Source organism: Limtongia smithiae (assembly GCF_038497785.1).
Source record: "Limtongia smithiae strain NRRL Y-17922 unplaced genomic scaffold V1518scaffold_2, whole genome shotgun sequence".
NCBI classification, from domain to species: Eukaryota; Fungi; Ascomycota; class Lipomycetes; order Lipomycetales; family Lipomycetaceae; genus Limtongia; species Limtongia smithiae.
In genome coordinates, this window is record NW_027117623.1 from 1,371,395 (window position 1) to 1,392,018 (window position 20,624).

Here is a 20,624-nt window from a genome sequence, read left to right on the forward strand (position 1 = left end):
ACGAAATACGAGCTGTAGAGCTATGAGCATGCATACAGTGCTCTGGAGCTTGATAAGAAAGATATTTTGCTTTGTTATATCTATTGAGAGATGCGACGCGTTCTGACTGGGTGATGCCCCAAGTACACCGTGCTCGAAATGTGCCTGGCGTTTGCAAACGGGCAGGCCTACGTTTGATTGCCGCATCGAACACGTATGCCAACGCCAACGCCAACGCCTGTCGCGCAGAGCCATTTATTCATCCCTCTCTCTTCTGTTCTCTTTTCTTTCCGTTTTTTCTCAATGCACTCGTCTACCATGCCGCGTTATATCAGGAGACGATCTCTCTGATTTGCTAACTTGTTATAGACCCCATTTCAGCAGCTCCCCTTCCCGCACGACCGCCGATGATGACTACGATCGTCATTCTTTTCTCTCGCGAGGCTGTATGTCTGCCACCTTCCCGACAATGACCGACATCATGAACAACACTGGCAAGGCATTTCTTACAGTCTGATAACTCAGTTATTTAACCCTCATAGCTGAATTCGGAAGATTTATAAACACTTGAACGGCGACACGATGAGATAAGAGAGTACAGTCTGCGATTCTTCGTTGACACACCAGCATGCAAAACATCGCAGAACTCGAGTTCCTCGCTACTCTCTGCATTTCGTCCAGTACCCTAGAACGACCACCAGAACGGAAGATACCCCGAATAGCCTCACAACTTCCGACCGATGCTCGAACCTTTCCAAATCAAGCTGACCGAAGCGGCCTGTCCAATGTACGGCTACCCACTAGTGCGATTGCGACATCTCGACGTAGGACCCACGATGAGGAAGACTGCGAAATTCTGCCAGTCTGCGTTCTGACCAATTGACCCACTTACAAGCGCAGCAATTTGACGAGTTACATCAGTAATATAAAAGTATTGTAGAGATGCGGCGGGTGATGTGGCCAGCCGAACATTGCTCGCCTGTTCGCCAGCTCGCCTGTTTGCCTGCTCACCTGTTCTCCCTTACTGCCTACAGGACCAACCAGCCAGATCGACACATCATATGGGCCATCTTCCGAAAAGGGATGTAGAATCTCGTTTTGTAAACGTAGACAAGTATGAGAGCGTGTGCGGACGACAGTATGGTAGTGACTAAGAATGCGGTAGATAAGAGAGAAGGGGGGAAGCAGAGAGAATCGCGAATAACATGCGCTCGTGGTTTGTGAGCGATCTCACTGAAAGCGAAGCCAGAGTTGATTTGTGCATAAAACCGGTACAAAACTTTACACTATAAGGTTGGGAATGTAAATCATGAATCGACTATGTAATCAGTGTGCCATATCAAATGGGACGTGTAAATCCTAAAGTGGGATGTAGTACTCGTACCCTCCTCACCTTGAGATGTGTAACTCGCCCGTAACCCCTTCAGTCACCGTAACCGTCATACATATTAGTTTGAACATCTAAAAACCACCGAAAAGTGTTAAATCCTCAGAATCCGTGCATTCGACTCCTTATGCGTCTCCTAACAAAAAACTTACCACATAGGGAAACTCGTCAACAGCAATCTCAGTAGTCATGCGCGCCTGGCCTTTTTTTCAGGTAGATTTCAGAAAGCCGTTTTGTGTTTCTTCTGTTGTTCTTTTACCGCCCACTGCGCACTTCTTGGCAAGGCTGCGGCAGCGAGACCGGCATCCTTCATAGGGCGAAGCGACGACCGGCTGTGAGGTCTTCGACAAAATCATGAGGTGAGTACTTGGCAGCAGCACTCAGATTCTCGATGTAAATATTCAATTCAGCCCTTCCTTACCGTGCCGACAACTCTCCGCACACACATCCAGCCGTTCTGATCAATTAGTGCCGACGCAGTAATTTCGCCCTGTTCTTAGCTCCACTGGAGTGCGTGAGCTCCTCTATGTAGTATTTCCTCTCATGCTGTATTTGCGCTAGACAGGGTTTTTGGATTTATCTTTCAGGTGATGCACGCTGCCATGATGGCACTGCGAAGCACAACTGCCGCTCTTGGTCGATGAGGCGGGTCGCCAGCAATAGGAACTGCTTGCCGATAGCTCTGGCCCTTTACCTAGAGAATGAAGAATATGGAGTTCCCTGATCGTTCGTTGGCGAACCTCAAATACCTGCGAGAGGATCCGCTTTGGACATGGATATATTGCTATAACTGCTAGCTGCTTAATTGCGCGCTTAAGTTATACGAAAATAAATACATTTGTATAATACAATCCTGTAAATTACTCCATGCTGTCTCCTTTACTCCGCTGCCGCTTCCTGCGCTCTTCAAGCAACTTCTTCATTGCGTTGGTCTCCTTGAATTGCGGTCGCGACGGATCAATAGCGAATTCATGTCGTTCGTATAGTGCCGCGAATCGCGGATCCGTAACGTCGATCTGGAAATCGTCCTGTACGTCCGCGGCGGCGGTTTCCTTCTTATTACGTATCTTCTTGTTCTTCTTGCGCTTCTCAGCCTTTACGATGTCGCGCATATCGAAATGCTTCAGGTTGCCATCCTCTCCGTCGTCAGCGACACCGGCGTCTTCGTCCATCATGAGAAGCTCGAGTTCGGCCTTGCTGCGGTCTTGTTCCGCGGCTTCTTCCTTTGTAAGCTTGGTCTTGCTTTTCTTCTTGCGGACAACGGTATCAGCGACAGTGTCGTTGCTCTCTCCCTTGGCAGCTCTGTATCGACTCATGCGCTCAGCTTTGCGCTCGCGCTCCTTGCGTCTGTACTTTTCAATTGTAGTCTCCTCATCTTCCTTCTCTTCGTCTTTCGCCTCCGCAGACAAGCCCGGCGTGAATGTGATCTCCATATCAACATCGTCCTTCTCGTCAAATCCAGTATCGTTCTTGCTGTCGAGTAACAGCGCCCTATACTTCTCCCGCAACTTCTCCCTGCGATCCCCCCAGGGTTGGCCAGACTCGTCATCCGACTCGCTCTCGCTGGATGCCACGTACGCCTTGAAATCCATCTCCTCAATCTCCCGACGACTAAACGCACGACGTGCAAATTGCAGTCGTTCCGCTGGTGTTTCATCCCAGGTCAGCCGCACTTTCGAATGCTGCAGCGCATCGGTCACGAACTCATTCGGCCGGTACGAGGACGGAACCTTCGTGCACACATCGCGCGGCTTGTCGTTAAAGTCCATATCCTCGGCAACATACCGCAGGTCGAAGAAATTTGCCGTGGATTCGTATTCTGTGCCGTCGCAGCCGTTGTAAATGCGTCGTGCAGTGGCAACGGAGTCACAGCGCACGACAGCGTAGTAGTAGCGCAGGCGTTGTAGTTGGTATTTGCGTAGCTTTGAAGTGTCAACGTCTTCGCCGTTGTCTTCCTTAATTAGCAGCTCGTCATCATTGAGATGGGAATCGTCGGTCAGCGCTGACTTTGACAACGAAAAGACTTCCTTTGGCGGTCCTTCAATCTCCTCTCTAGCCATGCGCTCTTTCCCAAATTCACTGGGGAATACAGTTACAGACAACACGCGACCGGTAGCCGGTGCAAAGCTAGAAAACGCGACCATAAGATCCTCGGCGCGCACGTTATCCCAGTCCATGTTCACAACTGCAAATGTCGACGTCTCGTCGCCACGCGGAATCGACTCCTCCTGGACGGTGGTCTCAAATACATCCTCGTCCTCATCGACTTCTTCCTCAGTATCCTCGCCTTCGTCTGAAGACGACTCCAGGCCCTCGCCACGCGCAGGATCGTAACCTGGCTTTGGGAAAAAATCAATCTTCTCCACGTCATCGTCCTCGTCGTCTTCCGTTTTATCAAGCTGATAATACCGCTTGAGTTCGTTTTCAACCTCGTCCGCATCGACCTTGCGACCATACCGGTCCACGATACGTTTAGATTTGAACTCCTTGTCCGCAGCGAGCTTGTTCTTGAAGCGGCTGTCGAGCACAAGCTTCGTGTCGGTCTTCTTCGGTCGCGCAAACCGCGGATCGGAGTGTACGACAGAGAAACGGGGATCGGTTGTAATTGGGCGTCTAGGAGGACGCTCCGCGGTGGACTCTGATGCTTTCCGTTTCGCCATTTTGCTGCTGGTGGTGGGAATATAGGGAATGCGTACAATACTGAAATTTTTTGGCACCAGCGGAAGTGGGAGTTCAAACCTCCCAAGGAACGTCGCCAACCACCTACAATATCACCACAGCACACACAATGGGCAGCGTCTTTCTACCGCATCTCCGCTCCGGATGGTGAGTGCATTGCGTTTATAATGTGTAAGGTGCATAGGAAACTTCAAACTAACTCCAGCAGGCATGTCGACCAGGCGATAATGACGGGTTCGTACTGCTATGTTCCGATGACATCACTTCTATCTAACCACACCAACAGAGGAAGAACGACTTGTCGTCATCCGTTTCGGTCGCGACTGGGTGCGTTGCTTCTATTACGTGCTTTTGCTCACGCTAAAATTTATAGGATGAACAATGCATGCAGATGGACGAACTCCTCTACCGCGTCGCCGACCGTGTGAAGAACTTCGCGGTCATATATGTCTGCGACATCGACGAGGTGCCCGACTTCAACAAGATGTACGAGCTGTACGACCCGTGTACCATAATGTTCTTTTTCCGGAATAAACACATGGTGAGTATTCGTGTGTGTGCTGAGGCGAGCTGAGTCTAACCACCGAAGATGTGCGATTTCGGAACCGGAAACAACAACAAACTGAATTGGGTGCTGGAAGATAAGCAGGAGCTTATCGATATTATAGAGACTATATACAAAGGCGCTAAAAAAGGTCGCGGTCTGGTCATCAGTCCAAAGGGTATGCCTACCTTTCTGTCACCACCCAACCCTTCTCTAATGTGCATCCAGATTACTCAACAAAGTATCGATATTGAGCCAAGGTGATTTAAAAGTATACGTCCTCAATATAGAGGGACAATATCCAGAATTGTATGCTAATAATACGACCATACTATCAAGACTTACTTCACAGAGCCGCCTGCGTCTCGACCAAGCTCTTCTCTTGTTCCATCGCACGCTTCTCCTGCTGTCGTTGTAACCCCTCCGCGTGTTTTCGTACCCGCCGCTGCTCCTTCGTCTCCTTCGTCTCATTCTCTTTCGCCGCGAGCATCATACTCCTCATTCCCTCCTCGAACTTTTGCGTGCGCGCTCTGTTCTCCGTGTACCGCTCGCGCGCCATCTGTATGAGGATATCGAGGTACGACTCGTCGACTATGAGCACAGCCGAGTCCTCGATGTCGGCGCTGAGGTACCCGATGGGCGCGTCCAGGCTCAGTGAGCAGCGCACCGCGAGAATGTTGCCGTTGTAGCCGGATTCGCGGAAGCCGCAATCGAGCGCGATGGTCAGAAGCTTGTGAGCGATTTCAGGCGTAGCACAGAGGACGTGTAGGATCTAGTAGATGATGAGAGCTTGCAAAGAGGAAGAAGTAGAAGTGTACAATATATACCATAGGCTCGAACTTGAAATGTATATACCGCCGAACGACGGTCCCAGATATGCTACTGTCGGTATCTTTCACAACTGAGATCCCTTCGCCAAGTAGTAATCCACTCCATGATTGCACCGAAGACGGCAACTCTTCGTGCGTAACGTACAACCACCTGCCACCTCCCTTCCCACCTACTGTCCGCGCGACCGCCTCTGACGCCTGCTCCTCTCTTTCATCGCTGATACTCTTCATGCATCGCACGCCTTCGGCGTATACCGACACCCGCCCGGCGCAAGACGATGTGGTGACCATAAGTGGGTGCGCGTTGACGAGATCGAGAAGTGGCAGGATCTGCGCGTCGGGACCTCCTTTTGGACTCAAATCTGGCATCGGAGACGCAAGTTCGGCTAGGATTCGCCGCTTTTTTGCCGTGAACGGGTCCATGCTGTGCTGGAGAAGGTGTGGAGATAAAAGTTGAAGTTCGTGAAGCTGGGATGGTGCGGCTCAAGCGTTGTCTGTTGATCGCGGATATGCTTCGCCAGCCCTTACTAGCACCAGTACCTGCCCAAATGATCCCAGCTCCAATGGCGCTTCTCGCACACGTCCTCGCATACCCGTCTTTTTCAGAACGGAGGCTGCCGTCACTGTACTCCGACTTCCGCCGCCTTAAGGAGGTAAATCCCGATGGCTATGAAGCGAACGTCCAAGCATGGCGCGATGTTCTCGCCAGTGCGGTGAGAGCTGGGCTTTGCGGCAGCGCAGAAGGCGGGCAGGCGGATATGTTGGTGCTACAGTCCGGCGAGAAATTTTTGAGTGCGCTCACTTCAAGTTCGTGGGGAAAGCCGCTTGCACTGTCGGCGGTCCTGGTAAGTTGACTTCCTTACCCAATCTGAGCGACACTAACATTAGCAGAACGAACAAGTCGCGGCACGAAACTTCATTCCCATCACCACCTTCCTCACACAAGCAACAATAATCTACACCGATCCACAATGGCGCGTGCTGCGCTACTCCAAAGCCATCGCAACGTGGGCGCTGCGGGACTCTGTCGTTCACGAGTACTATGCCATCGCCTCGGCTATTTGGAGACGCAGTGGCAGCGACGAGAAACTGCCTGAAATCCGATTCGTCGTGTTGCAGAATGTGGAGACGGCTGCAAGGGTGCTTGTTGAGCGCGTGCGCAGAGCGGCAGAGCGATGTGGCGGGCGGTATGGGGGTGTGTATACGGTTGAGTTTGTCAAGAGGTCGTTCTCCAAGGATCCGTTTGGACAGACCACGGCCGTAGACGATGGAGATGAAAGCAAGGAGGAAGGTACTGCAGATAGCGTACCTTCCCTCTCCGATACAGATTTCGCTGTACTACTCAAATTTCTCGAACGGGACACCAAGCAAGCCATCATTACCGACAGCATCATCAAGTTCCCACTCACAATATCGGCCCCACTCACCCCTCTCACCGAGGACGAACGTGTCTTTGCACAGCTCCGCTCCCTGATTCACACCCTAACAACCCGCATTGCGCAACAACATCTCACAGCCCTCTCTGCGCGGTCCAAAGCCTCTGAGTACATCACTACGTGTCCACAGACGGCACACCTTCGCTCCCTCGCACTCATGGAGCTCAAACGGTCAAAACAGGCCGCCTCCCGCGTAACCGATTTGATGCAGCGCAAACTGCAGCTCGAGAGCGTGATGAATAGTATCGAGACGGCGCACGATAACGTCGAGATGGCAAAGATCATGGAAAGAACGTTGCCTGTATTGGAATCTTTGAACGCAAATGCGGGTGGGAGTGTGGAAAAGGTGGCGGATTTGGTTGCCAAAGTGACTGAGCAAGTCGAGACGACGGAGGAGATTGGATGTGTACTTGCTGGCAGCGTCAGTGGCGCTGCGGTGGATGATGCGGAGATCGAGGACGAATTGGCAAAGATGGCGGTGGAGGAGAAGGCTGTGAGTGTGCAAGAGTTGAAACCGAAGCAAGATACGTCGGATCTGGCGACATTGCTTGCGGGAGCGAGTTTAGAGGACGTACCGGATATCTCGCCAAACGCTCCAGCAGCCAAAGAGCAAGCTGTATTGGAAATCCCGTAGGATATTTACAAATCGGAAAGACGTACACAAAAAAAAACCCCAGACTCCGTAGATTATGCTATATACACTGTCCTATTTACACGCTCTCTCCTTCCTCCACTGTGTCCTCACCACTCTCCGCCTTAGCCTGCTTCGGCATCACCGTCCTCCGCGCTTGCGCAATCAAATCCTGATAACTCCCTGCATGCAACTTTCCCCACTCCTTCAAATCGTCGCCCTCAATCACAGGTTTATGCTCTTCGAACCGATTAAGACTCGACTCCCACTCCGCAAGCTCGCGTAATAGCGTGGTTTTCGTCTTCCGTGCCACGGCGGCGACGTCCGCATTGGCATTCCAGATGCTGACCCACTCTGTATGTCGACGTTGGAGTTGCTGCTTGTTACCCTGCGAAGGGATTCCGAGGTCGGCGAGTGTTCGACGTAGTTTTGCTTCGGTGATGATTCCGTACTGTAATTTTGGAAGACGCGCGATTTGTTTAGCAGGTGCAGCAGCAGTCGCTACTACTGAACCGCCAAAGTAGGTCGAGATCCCGCCCGGTCTTTGCTGTTGCGGCTGCTGGTGTGGTGGCGACGAGGTGGATGAGCGCGGTACGGTGGTCGTTTTCTCCGCCTTTTTAAGGCACAGATCAAGATGACTGATTACTTGTTCCTCGGTCATTCGACTATTGCAGACCGGACATGGCACAAGTCCATCATTCACATCTTCTGCTGTATGTAAGATATTAAACACACTAAGATAGGCACGACACGGACGCACCTCTATCGAGAACGATGAAATCTGAAGATGGCGGAGCTGGCGTCGGCGGTCGCGACACCTCAACCACTGCATCGTCATAGCTTGTACTGTGTATATCCACCGCCTCGTCCTCCCCCACGTGCCTCCGCTTCCTGCTCTTCGCGTGCTCGTCGTATTCTCCGCGGAGCTCCATCGCCACCTTGAGCATGCCCGCGCGCTCGCGCTTAAACCATAACGCAACCTCCTCAAGCGCCTCATTCCTTCGTAACTTCGCTTCGGCAACATTCGTACGACATACAGGACAACACGGGCTCTGCGATGTCGGCGTTGCTGCGATACTCCTCCGTATGCAAAGCGAACAAAATGTGTGCGCGCACTCTGTGAGCATTGGTGCGGTGAAAAACTCGCGACAGATTTCGCAGCGCAGCGCCGCGTCAAGGCCGGTCAGCATCGGCAACTGCGTCTTGGCCCAGTCGGAAGGGTCCATTGTATGCCTTGTTAATGCGATTTGGTGAAGTTCGAGGCGGTGAGAAATCGACGTGGGCGGTCACGTGAATAAATCCTAACCCCATGAGCTGTCGGACCACGAAATCAAAATCTGCGTGAACTCACGACTTTCTCGGTCCCATATCCCCAAATACTCCCAAATAGTCATACCCCTTCCCACCTCTCCCCCGGTGCTCAGCAATGAACGTCCTCGATGACGCCCGCGCGCTGGCGCTGCCCAACCACTTGCACCACACGTGGGCACGCACCTACTTCTGCCGGCCGGAGCTGTACTTCCAGCCCTCCTCTGTCGACCAACTGCAGACAATCGTGCGCGCCGCGAACCTCGCGCGCAAGACTCTCATGCTCACTGGCGCGGGGCATTCGCCATCCGATATGACGATGACGAGTCAGTGGCTTGTCAATCTTGACCGATTCAACTCTGCACTCTCGTTCTCACGCCATGAGTCCGGTCTGTTCACCGATGTCCGCGTTGAAGCCGGAATCCGGATATACCAGCTCAATGCCGTGCTCGCGTCGCGCGGACTTGCGCTGCAGAATCTGGGGTCTATTTCGGAGCAGTCCATTGCGGGATTGATCTCAACCGGCACCCACGGCTCCTCGGCGTTCCACGGCCTGCTCTCCCAGCAGGTCGTCGACATCACAATCCTCCTCGCCTCCGGCGACCTCGTCACCGTCTCGCCGGCCACAAACCCCGACCTTTTCCGTGCAGCGCTTCTCTCCCTTGGAAAACTAGGCATCATCACCCATGTCACCGTCCGCAGCATTCCATCTTTCACCGTGCACTCCTTCCAAGAGATAGTCGACTTTGACACACTTAAGCGCGACTGGGAATCCATCTGGACGTCCAAGGAATACGTCCGCGTTTGGTGGTACCCGTACTCACGCAAGTGCATTCTCTGGCGTGCGGAAAAGTCACACAAGCAACTTTCCGCCCCGCGCCATAGCTTCTACGAGGGCTGGCTCGGCCGCACCTTTTTAGAATGCTTGTTCTTCATCGGCGTCAGCATGTATCCCCCCGCGATGCCAGCCATCGAGCGCTTTGTTTTCAAGCTGCAATATGGATGGGACGAGACCTACAACACCGGCGGCTCCGAGGCGGTGCAGAACTCGGTTGAGGGACTCAACATGGACTGCCTATTCCACCAATTCGTCAACGAATGGGCACTCCCCCTCGCACCCGGCGTCGCGGTACTCGATGAAATTGACACGCTTGTGTCTGCCGCCTGCGCGTCCCACGAGTACTACGTACACGCGCCTATCGAAGTTCGTTGCTCAAACTGCTCCGTCCCGTACACTACGCCTGCTTCCCCCTTCTCCGTCATCGAATCCTTTGGCATCGGACCTATCCCCGGCAACACCCTCCGCCCGCTACTGGACTACTCTCCGACCCTCCCCTATGCCGATTCGAAGCCCATCACAAACGAAAACCTCACATTGTATATCAACGCAACAATGTACCGCCCGTTCGCGGTCGACCCGCCCATCGCGCAGTGGTACGCAGAGTTTGAGAACGTCATGGTGAAGTACCACGGTAAGCCACACTGGGCGAAGAACTTTGTCGGCGAGGTTCCAAGCGGACCCCTGGTCGATATCACTGACAACAACAAGCCCGTCCTCACTGGCTCGGGTCTCGCGGCCGTCTTTTCAACGTGGTACGGTGGCGACGGCGCCTTGTTCAAGAAGCTCCGCGAGTCAGTCGATCCTACAGGTCTCTTCCTAGGCGGCAAGGACTGGGCCATTCGAAATGGCATCATATAACTCAAACGATTGGATATACGGCAGCTTTTGTTTCAGCTTGGGAGAGTGCGTTTGAAGAGTATTTTTTGTTGTTTTTCTGTGTCAACTGTCTGCTGTTGTTTTGCATGTACTAATAGACATCCTCGGTCATCATTTTCCCTTCATCGACAGAGTCCTCATCGACAGAGTCCTCATCAACAGGAATATTCTGCATCACTTCTGGTTGCACACCAAACTCATCTTCGGGTAAAGCAACACGCATACGCACCTCTCGCTCCATCATAACCTCGCCCAGAATCTTCAACTCTCCGGCCGTAATATTATCATCGAAGCTGCCAAATGCGTCGAGCAATAGATCACGCGCCCATGGGCACGCGGCGATACCACGAAACAGCACTTTCTTCGCGTAATTGTGTACACTTCTGTGCTCCCGTTCGAACGCGACATATGCGCGCCACACCGAGACATTCTCTCGAGTCGTACTGCTGCTCGCCCCGCGTGCCGCGACCGCGCGCTCAAAATACGATCGCGCAACATTCTCACTGCCAATGCTGAGCGCGTACTCGACCACGACGTGCCACACGCCAACACTAACACCGCCATTCGCCAATACGACATTATTCAATAAGTCGCTCACGTTATTCTGTACACGATATTTTGACTCGTTGGCGATATACATCCTTAACAACTTCACGTCGCAGGGGTACGCGCCGATGCATCGTTCGAGGAATGCGCGGAGTGTTGATACTTTGAAGAATGCGGCACGCGACATCTCGTGCCGGATCAGACACGCGAAGAAGTACATGCACCCAGCAGAGACGGTGCGCGTTTTGTCGCAATAGGAGGAGATTGAGGAGGCGAAGTTGTCGTAGACTTCCATCGCACGTGTAATGTCGTGGTCTGATGAGAGGTAATCGAGAACCGCGAGCGCTTTCACAGCGCTTTCAGCGAGCGCGTCCTTTCGCGCGGATAAAAAGCGGTGCATCATCGAACCCAGCATCTATGTTCGTTAGCCGCATCATCTCTCGTCGCATATCACCACAGCTCACATTTCTCGTGGCGAGAATCTTCTTACTTCCCACATTCTCTGCTATATGACCTTCTGTAATACCCGCAAGAATCTCCAACACCTTCCCGTCCTCTACGACCGTTTCAAAAACACACATCTCCATCCATCCGCTCCAGAGTCGTATCGCTTCCTCATCATCCTTCAAAAATTTCACCGCATTCGCAAACACCATGTTAGCGCGTTCGAAGTTGCCGAGACGATACTCGAGTGACGCATATGTGCACCATAGCTTTATACACTGTGTATGTACTTTGAGTAATGACTTCGCGGCTTTCAGTGAGGCTACGCCGTGAAGTGTGTACGTCCATTCCAGAGTCCATACTAAAAAGTCCAAGTCGGTGATATATGACGTGATCGTCTTAATCACGCGATCGACGAAAGCCGTGTCGAGAACAATCCCACTATCTGTCGGCCATCGCTCGAGAAACTGTACATCATTCATGGCCCACTTTCCGGTATTGCATCCACAGAACTCAAGAACAGCCCATAACACATTTGTCCTCAACGTGGAGGTGGAAAAGTAGTGCATAAACGGCTGAACATCTTCAAACACGATAGCGCGAAACGGATCTTCGTTAGCGTCAGCTGAGTCGATTTGCACGGGAAATATCCTCTTCGATGCCACCAGTTCTTTGTCAATCCAACGTGTCACATTGGCATCTCGTTCCGCTTCGACGTTGGGGATGTCATCACCAATTCGAGGCTGCTCGCTAGTCCAGAAATCGCTCAACCACTCCATCCGATCCCCGCTCGTGGGTGCCATAAAATTCAAATGCAACAAACTCTGCACAATCGCAATCGCATGCTCAGTATACCCAGCATCGTAAATAAACCGACATGCACGCATAATAAGATATAGCAGATTCGTCTCCCCGTTCTTCTCCTTAACACGTCGCTGTATGCGGGAGAGCACATCGACGATCCTTGATAGCGCAGCAGAGTACTTGAATGACGAGGCATCGCGGACATTAAAGTCCAGCCATGCGATCCAGAACTGCAAATTATCCGGATACCTCTCCAGCACCTCCTTCCACAACTTCGCGACTTGATAATTCCCGTGTAGTAATTCGTACAACTCGAGATACCGCAATGTAAGCCGCGTATCTCCAGGATTCGTAGAAATAGCTTTTTTGAATACAGAAATCTCGATCTCAATGTGAGATTTGAAGGACGCCTCGGCCGGCGCGTTCGTAGTCATCGCAGCAGCAAGGTCGAACCATGCTTGTGCATCGCCGGGGAATTCGGCGACCGCTTTGGAGAGCGTGAACACGCTCTGCGCGGCAGTGGCGTGGTCGTCGAAGGATTCTTCGCCAGAAGTTTCCTCGTCGGATGAAGCGTGCGAGTGTTCGTCCTCAAGCGTGAACTCGCTTTGCACAGGAACGTGGGGAACGTACTTCGAGGACGAGAGCGGCACAAATTCATCTTCATGCAAATCCCTATCCTTCGAAATCTTGACCCTCTTGGTCTTTGTGCTCAAAGCCCACGCCCGCCGAACTTTTTCCTCGTCATGCCGCGCCCTCCCCTCCGTAATCACAATACCACCACTAGTCTCGCTCGCAACAGGATCAATCCGAAACTCCCGCGGCAGTCCAAGCACATGACCGCGACCAAAACGATTATATAACGGTACTTTTGCGGGTTTTCCGTAGATTAAGTTGTTCGTGTCCATAAACGTGTCGACCACGTAAAGCGCGGATGAGGGGGTGGAGGAGGTGATGACTGTGGGGAGGGCGTCGTTGCGGAGGACGGTATTCAGTGCGGATTTGTCGCGTGCTTTGACGGGGGGAGCGGTGGTGGTTGAGTCTGATCGCGGAGGACTTCGTGTTGAAGATGGAGGCAGCGATGATCGTCGTGGTGACCGTCGTCTACGCGGTGATCGTGATTCCCGTCGTCGCGACAAGATATCTTGCCTGCGTGATGCGCGATCATCGTCCCGCCTATAATTCCGCTGCTGAGACTTATACTGATTATCCCGTCTCTCATCTAAGCGATACAACAACGCATGCGGATCATCATAGTGCCTGCGTTCTCGGTCAAGCCTCTCTGATGAGCCTGCACTCGTGCTGCCTGTAACGGCATTGCGCGGCTTGAAACTCGAGAACTTGGGAACCGCCGATGTAGCTTGCTGAATCTTTATTAGATGATGGTCCAGAGGAGAGGGATGAGAGGTATAAAAGCGTACTTTGCGAGTGTCGTCGGCATCCGACATGGAACACGGTATGCATTCATTCAGAAATCGCGAAGTGCGTGACCTCGCGATTTTGTGTAAGTTTGCGTACAGCTCTCATCACCATCACAGCCATCACCACCATGGTGACGTCCCCGCTTCTATCGCCTACACCGCCTTCCAACGACGACGTAACCTTTGTTTTAAAGTCCTTTCCGAACAAATACCCAACCAACATCTATGACGTACCGCCCGCCGAGACAGCCCTCCCGGAATCCGGCGTCGTGGTCTTAATCCCCGGCAATCCCGGGCTACCGGCTTACTATGTCCCTTTTCTGTCCGATTTGCGGGCACAACTCCGTACGTGGAGAATTATCTGTATTTCACAAGCTGGCTGCGAGGTGACCGCTACGCAACTCGCATATTCATGCTCGACGCGGTATTACGGTCTCAAGGACCAGGTACAGCATAAGTACGAGGTAATCAAGACGCTGCTTACAGAACACGGATATACTCCCACTACTGAGAAAAAGGTGGTGTTAATGGGCCACTCTATAGGCTGCTGGCTTCTGCAACACTCTCTCATCAAGCTCATCGCTGACTCCTACGCCGAAGACGCCGTGAAAACGCCGTCGCTTGCAATTCTACTCTTTCCGACCGTCAAAGATATCGGCGACAGTTCTAACGGCATCCGCTTCCGAAAGGTCATGAAGATATTCCCATTCCTTCCTAACGCGGCATCCGTCGGCGCGTACTGTCTCACAGCGTGTTTACCTACGAGCTTGCTGCGGCGGCTGATAAAGTGCAGCATGCACGACCCGCCAACGCACGCATTGGACGCGACGTATTCATTATTGAACTCCTCAGCATGTGCATATCAATGCACGCGCATGGGAATGGAGGAAATGGAGGAAGTGCGCGAGGAGGATCCAATCATGAACCAGGTGTTTTGGGCTGGCAACTGGGGTCGACACGATGGCAGGCCAGGCAAGATCATCGCCTACTTCGCCAAAGACGTAAGCATTCACCCATTCTCTACTCTATTTGCAAACGACTAACAAACCAGGACCACTGGGTCGCCTCGCGCACCCGCGCACAGCTCTTCGAAGCACACTCCGCCCGCGCAAACGTCGAACTCATTATCACCGCCGACAAAGACAACTGCGAACACTCGTTCTGCGTGAAACAAAGCGAGATCATGGCGCTGCATGCATATCGATGGATTGTAGACTACCTTGGCGATGAGCAGCAGCAATAGATTTAGAAGCGGCCTGATGTTCAATAGATAGCGATGATGACATTCTGAGGGTGCCGTACTCAGGGGCATTTACACTTTGACATCATCGCGAATTTTGATGCGATGGTGAGGATTCGACGCCGTGAATATCGCTAAAATGCTGTATCTCATCGGCCTAGGTCTCTCATACGTGGAAGATATCACCGTGCGCGGGCTAAATGTGGTGAAGAAATGCGAACGCGTATATCTCGAGGCATATACCTCGATTTTGATGGCCGCGTCGAAAGAAGACCTTGTGCGTTGATTGCTGTGTTTGGCCCTAAGCAGAGGACTAACAGTGAAATAGGAAGGCTTTTACGGACGTGAAGTGATTTTAGCGGATCGTGAGCTGGTGGAAAGTGGTAGCGATGAAATTCTCGAAAACGCACAAACCGTGGACGTCGCTTTCCTCGTCGTCGGCGACCCATTCGGGTAAATCCCCCGCCGTCCTCGTCCTCTAGCTCCTTACTAACTACCCAGTGCGACAACACACACAGACCTCGTCATCCGCGCACGCGAGCTAGGCATTCCCGTGAAAGCTATCCACAACGCGTCGGTTATGAATGCGGTTGGCGCGTGCGGGCTGCAGTTGTACAACTTCGGACAGACCGTGTCGCTTGTGTTTTTCATGGATAATTGGAAACCGGATAGTTTTTACGATCGGATTAAGGAGAATCGGGATATCGGGTTGCATACGCTTGTGTTACTAGGTGAGTGTGGTGGTGGTGGGGATGTGTGGACAATAGGCTGACTAGTACAGATATCAAGGTGAAGGAGCAGAGCTTTGAGAATATGGCGCGCGGGCGGTTAATATACGAGCCGCCACGGTACATGAACATCGAAACCGCGGCCTTGCAACTTCTCGAGATCGAAAACCTCCGCGGTGAATCCGCCTACACATCCGCAACCCCCTGCGTCTCGGTCTCGCGACTTGGCTCGCCGAACCAGACATTCGTGGCAGCTACACTGGGAGAATTAGCGGAGATGGAAAGCGGTGAGCCGTTGCATTCGTTAGTGATTTTGGGACACAGGACACATGAGATGGAGATTGAGTATTTGTTGGAATTTGCGGCGGATAAGGAAGGGTACAAAACGGCAGTGGAGTTAGAGGTCGAGGCTGCGAAAGCTGCGCGTGGTCCACTTGTTGCTAAGGAGGAGGAGGATAGTGATTAGGATGTAGTATTAGAGCAAATATAGGAGTGAACGTGGATGGTGAAGCCGAAGAGGGAAGTCGCAGGCACGCCGCCAAACTCAGTCCGCAGTCCACACGCGGAGCTCCTCCGCCAGCAGCATCTCCACTATGGCCGCCCTCCCCTCAACACCATCCCCGGCTTCTTCAAACCCCTCTTCGCCCTCAACCTCCCGCGCACGTACAGCCGCAGCCGGCACATCAGCCGGCTCGACCTCCTCCGGCTCGTCGACGCCCGCACATGCATCTCCCGCGCCATCGCTCGCGCTCTCATTCACGTCCTTCCTGCACGGCGGGGCAAGCTCGGCAAGTAGTTCCGCTGTGTTATTATCTGCTGGTGGGCCCTTGTCGCCGACGAGCGGCGTGTCTCCATCCCACCTCTCCGCAGTAGCAGCTCTGATCGCGCAATCGTTCGCGCCGAGGGTCGCAGTGTTTGCGTCCGACGACGCGAATGAGTTCGCACGGGATATGGGGTGTGCTTCCGTTCTCGAGCTACTCCGTCCGCTTGGAGATACGGTACAAGGACCGGTTGCGGTGCATGATTCGCAGGGGATCACAGTGCCGTTAGACGACTTTGGCGTGCGCTTCGTGTCCTCATCTATGACGCCGACGTCATCCCCTGTCACGCCATCACGTTCGAATTCAGTCGCCCAGGGCGCAGATGCCGGGGTGAGCGCGACCCGGTCGCGGAGTAACAGCAAAGCGACATACTCTGCGCCGCCGTGTTTTGAGATCCGCGAGCTTGACGCGCTCCTGGATCTGTACCTCGCACAGTCACCACGTTTCTTCACGATATCAGATACAAGCGATGGCAACATCACATCTCCGCTCTCACCAGCGACATCTTCCTCCGCATCACCGTCAAACATACATGATGTATTGTACTACAAATTCCTACAACGCTTGCTGGCTACCCCACCCGTCTCACCACACGAATCATTCTCCCATCCCGTCGCCGCCGTCATCGTGATCTCCTCACGAAACCCGCAACCAATCGAGACGCTCGCCGCGCTCTACCGTGCCGGGATTGAAGCCCCTGTGCCTCAGTATATGAGCAAGGATTATTTGCGATACTACGTACTTCTGCACGACGAGGATAACTCAGAGTTTGATAAGTCTCTGGTATTGTTTGATCGCATGAAACGCCATTTCGGGTTACATTGCCACATGATCCGTCTCCACTCGCGCACCGCCACACCTGAGACCGCTGCTGCAATTGGCGAGACGCTTGTACGACGCGTGCCGAGTCGCTGGATCTCGGCTGGGGAGGAAGTTGCATACCTCCGCGACCCCCACCGTCAGGAGAAATTCCACTTCCAAACGGATACCCAAAACTTGCGCGCATTCGTACGAGAAATGGTCGCGCAGAGCGTGATTCCGTTCATGGAACGCTGTATTACCACGTGGAATGAGCAAATAGCGTCTTCACGACGTGGCTTGACGGGTCGTTTCTTCTCCGCATCGCGACGGTTGCTCGGCAACACTACACGCGGCACGAACGCCACCACCGCGACGGGGAACTACGATGCGAGTGCGGGGTGTTATGGGTACATGTCTTCCGAGGCACTTATGCGAAAACTCGCGGATTACGCGTTTATGTTGCGCGATTGGCGGTTCGCGCAGAGCACATATGACATATTACGCAAAGATTTTCTGAATGATAAAGCGTGGAAGTACCATGCTGGCGCACAGGAAATGGCCGCCGCGAGTTTGATCCTATCGGGTACGCCGTTGTCATCGAAAGCACGCGCGGAAATGCTCGAGCCGTTGCTTGACTCTGCTACGTATTCGTACATCTCCCGCGCGTCGCAGCCGACGTATGCCCTCCGCACGATCCTGATATCCTCGGAACTGCTACGCTCTCGCGGTGGCGGCGCGGCGGATGATGCCGCAAAGTGGCTTACAAAGGCCATTACGGATCGACTAATGGGTAATCTCGCGCACGCGCTTGTGATTGAACGCATTTCCGCGTGTTTCGCAATCCGACGCGGTGTGGGTTCTCAGGGCTGGGGAAATCGCAACCGTAAAGCTGCATTTTGGCAAGTTGTCGCAGCGAAGGAGTGGGTTGCGCTGGATAAAAAGTGGCATGCGCGGATGTGTCTGGATGAGGCGGATGAACGAGTGTATGATCGACTTGAATGGATGGAGAAGAAAGGCACATTGGTGTACGAGCTGCGGCAGGCGACGCAGGGTTTGGAGGTGTATGATAAGGATTAAGGGTAGAAACAATTGCATTAAGTCAAATTTTCAGCATACGCCCTTGTAGTGCCCGTGTTTATGGACGAGTTTGGGTGTGAGTGAGAGGTCGGATTGGCTTGTGTCCGCGGAGACGGCGCCGAGGGAGGAGATCCGTCTTGCAATGGAGGGAATTTGTTGAAGAGGACTGGTGAGGGCAGACATGTCGATGTCGTCGGCTTGCATAAGGGATTCCGTAATTAGCACGATGTGTTCCACGAGCCGCTGTAAAAGGTCTTCCGTCATAGACTCGCGGACGACGATGCGGAGTATTTCCACGGTGGCCTCGTTAGGCGGGAGTTCGTAATTTGGCACGATAAAGCCCTTGACACGAAGGAGTGTTGAGATCGCCGCTTGTTTGACATGGGGATATGTCTCCTTGAAGGAATCGGCAAGACGGAATGAGACCACTGGGAGACCGGCGTTGTAGTCTTCCGAGTCGACGGAAATGAATTCATCGCCGGGGATGAACGTACGGATTCCCTTCTTCCGATGGATTTCCGAGAGGCAGAGGAAGTATCCTGACGCCTCGAGTGTTTTGGAGAGTAAACGTGCATTGGCGAGGGAGTCCTGCTGGATTGCGGTATATCCCTCGCGCCCGAGGTGGAGGAAGTTGAAATACTGCTGAATGACAGTAAAACCTGGGCGCGAGAAGTTGAGCGTGAAGGTCTGCTCTACGCCGCCGAGATACTTGAGCTCGAAGATCAGGTGTTTCGGGAGATAGTCCTCGGAGCGGTAGATGATCCAGCCGAGACCGGCAGTCACGAGGCCGTATTTGTGGCCGGAGGTGTTGATGCTTTTGACGCGGGGGAGACGGAAGTCCCACACAGTGTGTGGGTGGCAGAATGGCGCGACGAAGCCGCCGCTCGCAGCGTCGACGTGGATCGGCACGTCGATGCCGGTGCGGACTTGCAGGTCATCAAGAAGATCGGAGACTTGCTGCACGGGTTCGTAGTGACCGGTGTATGTGGATCCGAGGATGACGAAGATGCCTATTGTGTTCTCGTCGACGTGGTCGAGGACAAGAGCTGGGTCGAGGCAGTGGAAAGACACGTCGGATACGGGGATGAGACGCGCTTCGACGTCGAAATAGCGCGCGAACTTTTCGAGCGCGACTTGGGCGTTCGCGCCCATGATGATGTTGGGGTTGGACGTGTCTTTGCCCTCTGCGCGGCGCCTTTCGACCCAGCGGCGTTTCATCGCAAGCCCCGCGAGGTGGATCGCCTCACTTGAGCCAGTAGTCGCGGAGCCGATCGGTTTCTCATCGGGGGACGCGTGCCATAGATGCGCAAGAATGCTGATGCAGCGCGAGTGGATATCGATGAGGGCTGGGTACTCGTCGCTGTCGGCGAGGTTCTTTGTGATGTTTTCGATGGAGAGCTGCAGGGACTCGGACTCGATGTAGGTACCCACAAACGAGGCGAGGTTGAGGTTGGGTCTGCCGTCGAGATCGAGGTCGTCGCGGATGAGTTGGTAGGTGGCTTTTGCATCGAGACCGGTCGAGGGGAGCGAGTATTTAGGGACGGGATCAACGGCAGTGTAGCGGGAAATGTAGGGTGTGGAGGCGCGGAGAGAGTGGGAGGAGTGTTGGCGGGCGGTTGCGATGGAGGCGCGGATGCGGCGGATTTCCTTGTTGACGAGATCGTCAGGGTTGACTTGGCGGCTCAGCATGTTGGATCAGGAGAGACAGAGCAGACAGAGCAGACAGAGAAGAGCAGAGCATAGCAGCGGACAATTAGCAGAGGCATTAACAGAACACGAACAGTGCAGATCGCTGTGAGCATGACGCCATGCGAGTCGGGGTGAGACCCGGTGAGCTGTGAGTGACCTGTGAGCGAGTGCGACCGCGCGGAACGGGCGCGCGGAAGACGGAAGACGGCGTCGCCGGCGATATATACGCAGAGCCAAGAATAGCAGCACAGGGGTTGCTGGCGTGGTTTCAACGCCGGACCGGGGTGCGCGGGGGTGCGCCACGGCGTTACCCGGTGCATGAAGCACGCGGCTGCGTTGGGGAGTTCGCGTAGTGCACCGCCGAACGGCGAGAGGGCGGTAAGAGAGTGAGTACGCCTGCAGGATCGCCACTGTGCCCAGGACTGCGGTGCTGCTGCGCGTCGGAGAGAATGCGCCGGCGCGCACAGTCAAGGCAGGCCAACTTAGGGCAGGCGAATGCAGCGCCAACGACCGGGCTATTTTTGCCGCGCCCAAACGGGCTGCAT

The 20,624-nt window shown here is 53.6% G+C and overlaps 11 protein-coding genes across 11 annotated transcripts; 6 read left to right on the plus strand and 5 right to left on the minus strand.

The window, feature by feature from the left end:
• Positions 1-2,084: 2,084 nt before the first annotated feature.
• Positions 2,085-4,059, minus strand: V1518DRAFT_412831 (uncharacterized protein). Its single transcript, XM_066903181.1, has one exon. It carries the CDS (start codon positions 4,024-4,026, stop codon positions 2,227-2,229), a length of 1,800 nt encoding a protein of 599 aa, XP_066761598.1. The 5' UTR covers positions 4,027-4,059; the 3' UTR covers positions 2,085-2,226.
• A 1-nt stretch (position 4,060) lies between these two features.
• Positions 4,061-4,922, plus strand: V1518DRAFT_412834 (mitosis protein dim1). Its single transcript, XM_066903182.1, has 6 exons — positions 4,061-4,192; positions 4,254-4,279; positions 4,332-4,372; positions 4,419-4,586; positions 4,635-4,767; positions 4,818-4,922. The coding sequence occupies exons 1-6, from the start codon at positions 4,155-4,157 to the stop codon at positions 4,841-4,843; spliced, it is 432 nt and encodes a 143-aa protein (XP_066761599.1). The 5' UTR covers positions 4,061-4,154; the 3' UTR covers positions 4,844-4,922.
• On the minus strand, positions 4,703-6,072 carry V1518DRAFT_412838 (tRNA wybutosine-synthesizing protein). Its single transcript, XM_066903183.1, has 2 exons — positions 5,417-6,072; positions 4,703-5,361 (listed from the first exon to the last, which is right to left on the minus strand). The coding sequence occupies exons 1-2, from the start codon at positions 5,840-5,842 to the stop codon at positions 4,936-4,938; spliced, it is 852 nt and encodes a 283-aa protein (XP_066761600.1). The 5' UTR covers positions 5,843-6,072; the 3' UTR covers positions 4,703-4,935.
• On the plus strand, positions 5,943-7,556 carry V1518DRAFT_381479 (uncharacterized protein). The gene is made up of 2 exons (XM_066901653.1): positions 5,943-6,264; positions 6,311-7,556. The coding sequence occupies exons 1-2, from the start codon at positions 5,968-5,970 to the stop codon at positions 7,487-7,489; spliced, it is 1,476 nt and encodes a 491-aa protein (XP_066761601.1). The 5' UTR covers positions 5,943-5,967; the 3' UTR covers positions 7,490-7,556.
• On the minus strand, positions 7,455-8,733 carry V1518DRAFT_412841 (uncharacterized protein). Its single transcript, XM_066903184.1, has 2 exons — positions 8,247-8,733; positions 7,455-8,194 (listed from the first exon to the last, which is right to left on the minus strand). The coding sequence occupies exons 1-2, from the start codon at positions 8,710-8,712 to the stop codon at positions 7,566-7,568; spliced, it is 1,095 nt and encodes a 364-aa protein (XP_066761602.1). The 5' UTR covers positions 8,713-8,733; the 3' UTR covers positions 7,455-7,565.
• A 123-nt stretch (positions 8,734-8,856) lies between these two features.
• On the plus strand, positions 8,857-10,625 carry V1518DRAFT_412843 (D-arabinono-1,4-lactone oxidase-domain-containing protein). Its single transcript, XM_066903185.1, has one exon. The coding sequence runs from the start codon at positions 8,913-8,915 to the stop codon at positions 10,491-10,493; it is 1,581 nt and encodes a 526-aa protein (XP_066761603.1). The 5' UTR covers positions 8,857-8,912; the 3' UTR covers positions 10,494-10,625.
• On the minus strand, positions 10,561-13,794 carry V1518DRAFT_412847 (NRDE-2, necessary for RNA interference-domain-containing protein). The gene is made up of 3 exons (XM_066903186.1): positions 13,724-13,794; positions 11,522-13,666; positions 10,561-11,472 (listed from the first exon to the last, which is right to left on the minus strand). Exons 1-3 carry the CDS (start codon positions 13,748-13,750, stop codon positions 10,603-10,605), a joined length of 3,042 nt encoding a protein of 1,013 aa, XP_066761604.1. The 5' UTR covers positions 13,751-13,794; the 3' UTR covers positions 10,561-10,602.
• Positions 13,795-13,851: 57 nt separating this feature from the next.
• Positions 13,852-14,966, plus strand: V1518DRAFT_371382 (uncharacterized protein; the record flags this gene model as incomplete). The annotated part of the gene is made up of 2 exons (XM_066901354.1): positions 13,852-14,724; positions 14,775-14,966. 2 exons carry the CDS (start codon positions 13,852-13,854, stop codon positions 14,964-14,966), a joined length of 1,065 nt encoding a protein of 354 aa, XP_066761605.1.
• Positions 14,967-15,067: 101 nt separating this feature from the next.
• V1518DRAFT_412851 (tetrapyrrole methylase) lies at positions 15,068-16,240 on the plus strand. Its single transcript, XM_066903187.1, has 4 exons — positions 15,068-15,240; positions 15,292-15,416; positions 15,465-15,694; positions 15,745-16,240. The coding sequence occupies exons 1-4, from the start codon at positions 15,103-15,105 to the stop codon at positions 16,155-16,157; spliced, it is 906 nt and encodes a 301-aa protein (XP_066761606.1). The 5' UTR covers positions 15,068-15,102; the 3' UTR covers positions 16,158-16,240.
• Positions 16,241-16,245: 5 nt separating this feature from the next.
• Positions 16,246-18,413, plus strand: V1518DRAFT_412853 (ER-golgi trafficking TRAPP I complex 85 kDa subunit-domain-containing protein). Its single transcript, XM_066903188.1, has one exon. It carries the CDS (start codon positions 16,285-16,287, stop codon positions 18,388-18,390), a length of 2,106 nt encoding a protein of 701 aa, XP_066761607.1. The 5' UTR covers positions 16,246-16,284; the 3' UTR covers positions 18,391-18,413.
• On the minus strand, positions 18,387-20,109 carry V1518DRAFT_412854 (pyridoxal phosphate-dependent transferase). The gene has a single exon (XM_066903189.1). The coding sequence runs from the start codon at positions 20,077-20,079 to the stop codon at positions 18,421-18,423; it is 1,659 nt and encodes a 552-aa protein (XP_066761608.1). The 5' UTR covers positions 20,080-20,109; the 3' UTR covers positions 18,387-18,420.
• Between the last annotated feature and the right edge of the window lie 515 nt (positions 20,110-20,624).